At 42.2% G+C, this 6,000-nt stretch overlaps 1 protein-coding gene across 1 annotated transcript; it reads left to right on the plus strand.

Annotated features, from left to right (window-relative positions):
• The first annotated feature begins 510 nt into the window (after nucleotides 1-510).
• LOC134204302 (uncharacterized) lies at nucleotides 511-3,928 on the plus strand. Its single transcript, XM_062679127.1, has 2 exons — nucleotides 511-1,308; nucleotides 3,308-3,928. The coding sequence occupies exons 1-2, from the start codon at nucleotides 561-563 to the stop codon at nucleotides 3,790-3,792; spliced, it is 1,233 nt and encodes a 410-aa protein (XP_062535111.1). The 5' UTR covers nucleotides 511-560; the 3' UTR covers nucleotides 3,793-3,928.
• The last annotated feature ends 2,072 nt before the right edge of the window (nucleotides 3,929-6,000 follow it).

Raw genomic sequence — 6,000 nt, forward strand, 5'->3', positions numbered from 1 at the left:
ATTGGTGGTCGGTCGCAACGGAGCTGGAAAGCAAACCCCCACAGATACAAGCGGCGACATTTTTAAGCTGTATTGGTGAAGAGTGTGTCCGAGTGCTTGATACTTTCGGTCTGTCAGACTCCCAAGAGAGAGACATAAAAGTGCTGAAAGATAAATTCGAAGCATATTTTGTTCCGAAATCGTGTCTTACGTACGAACGGTACGTGTTTGGCAGAATAGTGCAGAACGCGAGTGAACAGTGCGATACATTTTTTACACGAGTCCGCGAACAAGCAAACCGATGCGCTTTCAGCGTGTTACACGATTCTATGATAAAAGATAGAATCATCGCCGGAACAATCCACACGAACTTGATACCGCAATTGCTGAATGATGCTAATGATCTGCAGAAAACAATTGACATAGTGCGCAGTTTCGAGCAATCAGTGAAGCAGGCAAAAGTGATGTTAGAGAAACCGGCTCTGGAAGTTGATTCTGTTCGACAGAAGAAACTAGAGAACGATGCTCAAAGTGAAACGCTGTTTCCATGCAATCGATGCGGGCGGGAGCATCGACGGAAGATGTGCCCAGCGTTCAACAGAAAGTGTTTAAAGTGCGGAAAGAAGGGGCATTTCGCAGAAAAGTGTTTTGGTAGTGGTGCTTCCAGTTTCGTACGCAGAGAAGGGAATACGCGATATGTGAAAACATTGGAAGTGGATGATGAAGAAGAACTGTCAGTGGAAGAATTGTACATCGCTGCAATCGATGACGATGACGAACACAGTGATGAAGTGTGGTACGAAACGGTGAAGATAAATGGGAAGAGCATCACATTGAAACTTGACAGCGGTGCTGCATGCAACGTGCTACCGTGGGATATTTTTCGTACACTGGGTGAAAGTCTGAAGCAGTCGAAAACGAAGAGACTCATATCATACACAAACCACAAGGTGAATGTGAAAGGTGAAGTTGAACTACCAGTGATGGTGAGGGGCCGTCGAGAGAGTGCAACATTTAAAATAGTTGATGGGGATGTCATACCTATCCTTGGGAGAAAAACAAGTGTTCGTTTTAACCTGATTGCGCGACTGGACGAGGTGAATATGGAAAGCTCCCTGTTTAGTGGTCTCGGTTGTGTTAAAGGATTTATCTACGATATCGATTTAGTAGAGAATCCGGCATTCCAAAATGACCCACCAAGAAGAATACCACACGCGTTACGTGCGACCGTTAAGGAGGAATTGGATTTGATGCTGAAAATGGGCGTCATCGAACCAATTGCAGAACCGACACCAGTTCTCAATGCTATGGTAATAGTACGACAAAAAGGTAAGCTACGAATTTGTATTGACCCATCCCAAGTGAATAAGAACCTCCTCCGGCGCGTACATCCGCTTTCCACAGTAGAAGAAATTTCAGCGCGAATTGTCGGATCTCAGCGTTTCACGATATTGGACATGAAAAAGGGCTTTTGGCAAATACCGGTATCAGACAGAACAAAAAGTACTTGGCATTTGGCACTCCTTGGGGACGGTACACTTGCAGAAGATTACCTTTCGGTCTAGCATCGGCGCCAGAGGTATTTCAAAATTGATGAGCTCCTTATTGGAAGGGATCGACGGAGTTGAAAGTTCAATGGACGACATTCTCATTCATGCCGTGAGCGAAAAAAGGCTGAATGAAATTACAGAAGTGGTACTGGGACGAATTAGGAGCGCAGGGTTGAAGCTTAATAAGGAAAAATGTATTTTTAATCAATCAACCGTCAAATTTTTGGGGCACTTAGTTACCGATGTTGGTCTGAAAGCTGATCCTGAAAAGCTCGAAGTAGTACAAAAATTAAAACGTCCGACAAATAGACTGCAGCTGCAAAGAGTGCTAGGAACAATTACCTACCTGGGAAAATTTATTGAGAATCTTTCGTCGATAACTGAGCCATTGAGAAGGCTTTTGGTGAAAGATGTAGAATGGTTTTGGGGTAATGATCAAGAAGACGCGTTTTTGAAAATCAAGCATCTTATGATAACCCCACCCGTTCTAGCATACTATGACGTGAATGCAGATGTAACCTTGTCTGTAGATGCTAGTTCCAAAGCATTCGGTGCAGTGCTCCTCCAGAACGGCAAACCTGTTGCTTATGCGTCTAAATCATTGACGAAAGCACAAGAAAATTACCCCAAATCGAAAAGAGGCGGCTGCAATTCGATTTGCGTGTAACCGATTCCATGACTATATATACGGAAAAAATTGGAAATCGAGACTGATCATAAGCCTTTGGAATCGATCTTTAAAAGACCCTCGATAGAGCTCCTGCCCGACTAAAACGTATTCTTCTTGACGTGGTCCAATATGCCCCAGTTATCAAGTACAAAAAGGATCTGATATTCCTTTGCCGGATATACTTAGCAGAGACATAGACAATGTGGTGTCAAGGGAACAGTCCGACGAATTAGAAGTACACATCGTGCTGCAAATGTCGAAGCCAGCCCGGTTAGAAATTGTTGCAGAGAGCTCAAGAGATCCGGAAGTGGTCAGCCTAGTTCAAATTATAATGGACGGTTGGCCAAATGAAAAACGTTTGCTTCCCGAAGTCCTTCGAAAATACTGGTCGTTTCGAGACGAAATGGCAGTATACAATGGTTTAGTGTTTCGGTCACATCAAGTAGTGATACCAGAGAGCCTTAGGAACAAGATGCTCAAAGAGATACACAAGGGTCACACCGGAGTTCAAGGGTGCACTCGTCGAGCTAAGCAGTCATTATTCTGGGTCGGAATGACAACAGATATAGCGGAGATGGTTGAAAATGTTCTGTATGCCAGAAATATCAGCGATGCAATGTTAAGCATGAGCTGATGAACAACGAAATTCCTGCACTTCCATTCGAAATAGTTTCCTCGGATCTGTTTTACTTCGACGGTAGCGAGTATTTGTTGATAGCTGACAGCTACTCAGGATATTTTGATTTCGTCAAATTGAAAGAACCCACAGCGAAGGCAGTCATCGAAAAGTTGAAGCTATGGTTTGCTACACATGGGATACCAAGAATTCTCTACACCGATAACGGACCCCAATATTCAGCTCACGATTTCGCTAAATTCAGTCAAATGTGGTCATTCGACCATGTCACGTCTAGTCCGCATTTTCCAAGAAGTAACGGATTAGCGGAGAGGTTTGTGCAGACTGCAAAACAAATTCTCAAGCGATGTGCGGAGGATGGTTCAGATGTTCAGTTGGCACTTCTTTTGCTACGCAACACACCACGAAATGATAAATTAGAGTCACCCAGTCAACGATTGATGAGCCGTACATTGCGTTCTACCATTCCAGCATCGGATGTTGTTCTCAAGCCTCGTATAGTCAACTGTGTTCCGGAAAATCTGAAGGATGAACGGCTACAGCAGAAGAAATACGCCGATAGAGGAGCGGTAAAGCCACCGGAATACGATGAAAAGCAAGCCGTCATGCTACAAGATACGAAGACCAAGCTTTGGGAAAGAGGAAGAATAACTAAGGAACTGGAGCAACCTAGATCATACATGGTACATTTGAGAAACGGGAATATTATTCGAAGAAATGTTCGGGACATCAAACAAAGGACGGTTTCTGCCTACGAAGAACCCGTTGGTAAGTCTCTATCAAGCCAACCTTCGCTTGCCGACAACATTTATCAAGATCATCAAGTTACGGATGAAGAAGTTTCCCGAAGTCATCAGCAACCTGAACAAAGTTTCACGCAACCCATCAGTCCCACGAGAACAAGAAGCGGAAGGGTGGTTCGTGCTAATCGTGATACCGATTTCGATTATTACTAGATTGTTTGAAGGGGAGATGTAAGGGAAGTTGCTTAAAATTACTTAAACGTGTATTATTATAAACCACCTTTTATATGTATCTTGCATACTCTGACACACCAACAAGATTGTTACAAACTGAATAAAGACATTCTGTACCGAGACGCCGTGAACTGTACACTTATTTATATCACACCGAGGGGATGAATGGCCTGGGGGGTGAAACAATTAGCCAGGCAGTTAACGGAGCCTGTAATGCTGGGTAGACACCTTTTTCGTGGTGCATTACGAAGAAAGATCTACCACACTGTGCTCTAGTTCTTACTATTCTTGTTAATACTTATGAGCGCTTATTAATTAGGAAAGAAGCGGATACGAATTTGGTGGATCTGCTGAACCCTCTGACTGATTAGAGCTCTGTGTAAAGGTGAGATTCAGAAATGCCAAACGCAATGAAATCAGATCTCTGTACAAAAACGAATCTGGAACTCATAAGAATACATACGCAAAAATATGTTTGAACTGCAGTACCGATGCATGGTCAAAATCAGTATTAAATCCAACTTATTGTTGAGCTGAAACAAAAGATATTTTAGTTACTAGATAAATATTGTCGCTGTCGTCGCTGTCCGGAACATCTTTTGCTGGCGAGGATAGGGGAGCTAAATGTCAAAGAAGGAAAATCCATACGATTTGACAGGTATGTACCACACATGTTTCGGACAGCAGAACAAAGGGAACCGAAGCGACAATCTTTATCTAGTAACTAAAATATCTTTTGCTGAAACTGATTGAGGGGCGCGCCTTTGAGAGTTGGTATAAGCCGTTTCTGGAAGGGTATAAATAGCGGTAACTTAATCTAAAGAGGCCTTACATTAAGCTTGAGAAAATATCTGAATAAAAAACGACTACTTCATTTCTTCTCAATAGAAATGGAGCAGAAAGACATGCACTAAACAAATGACACGGGTATACTACAAAAGTTCAATAAAATGGACGTAGTGGTTCATCCCGAACAAAAAAAAAGTCCAGAAAATGCTGATACCTACAACATTTGAATTAAACTATTTTGAACTGCACATGAAACCCAAAAGCTTTAGACATGCAGGGCTGGTAGCGATGAATGCCGTTCAAAATAGTAACTTTAGTGACCACCGATGACGAAAAAAGTGGCCAAATAGTGACTGTCAGTTGCAGAAAAGGTGACCAAATAGTGACTTTTGTATGAAGTTTTAAACCGGGGATAGAGCTACATGTTGCATTAGTATTGTTTATGATATGATTTGTAGATAGCGAACTAGTGTATTATTTATGAAATCCTTATCTAGAATGCTATCAGAAATAAAGAAAAGGCAAAAACAAAAAAAGCATGAAGATTACTGCTACTGGTCACGCTTATCTTCACTATAAGGAGGGAGAGAGGGAAGCAAGAGGCCAGTAACTGCGACACTCTCATAAGTACCACGGAGCAGTGTTGTCCTACACTCTGTACAAAAAATCTGCTCTTTGATTTTACTCTATCTAAACGATTTTATTATCTTAACTAAGTAAGTGTAACTACGGCTACAAAGCAAGACCATGCTGAGGGTGGCTGGGTTCGATTCCCGGTGCCAGTCTAGACAATTTTCGGATTGGAAATTGTCTCGACTTCCCTGGGCATAAAAGTATCATCGTGTTAGCCTCATGATATACGAATGCAAAAATGGTAACTTGGCTTAGAAACCTCGCAGTTAATAACTGCGGAAGTGCTTAATGAACACTACAAGCTGCGAGGCGGCTCTGTCCCAGTGTGGGGATGTAATGCCAATAAGAAGAAGAAGAAGAAGTAAGTGTAACTAATAGAGGGATATTTTAATTTTCTAAATGTCATGCCAAACTGTCAAAAAATGCACGCAAAAGCCACAGGAGCGCGCGCGCTGAAGATACACTCCAGTGCATTTTCAGCGCACGCGCTTTTGTGGCTCTGATGTGCATTTTTTTAATAGTTTGGCATGACATTTGGAAAATTCAAATATCACTCTACTAGTTGCACTTACTTGGTTGAGATTATAAAATTGTTTAGATGGAGTAAAATTAAAGAGCATAATTTTAAGTACAGCGTGTAGGACAACACTGTCACGGAGTTGGTTATTGAGGATGGTATTCGTTAGATCTAGCAACGCGACCAAGGTATCATATTAAGAAGGCATCATATTAAGTAACACACCACGAGAAGGTATCTACCCGGCT

This window comes from Armigeres subalbatus, unplaced genomic scaffold (assembly GCF_024139115.2).
Source record: "Armigeres subalbatus isolate Guangzhou_Male unplaced genomic scaffold, GZ_Asu_2 Contig515, whole genome shotgun sequence".
Classification (NCBI taxonomy): Eukaryota; Metazoa; Arthropoda; class Insecta; order Diptera; family Culicidae; genus Armigeres; species Armigeres subalbatus.

Coding starts and splice junctions, on each gene's coding strand:
- LOC134204302 (XM_062679127.1), top strand. CDS start 561: ATGTGCCCAGCGTTCAACAGAAAGTGTTTAAAGTGCGGAAAGAAGGGG. Junction 1,309..3,307: donor GGTAATAGTACGACAAAAAG/GTAAGCTACGAA, acceptor CTACCATTCCAG/CATCGGATGTTGTTCTCAAG.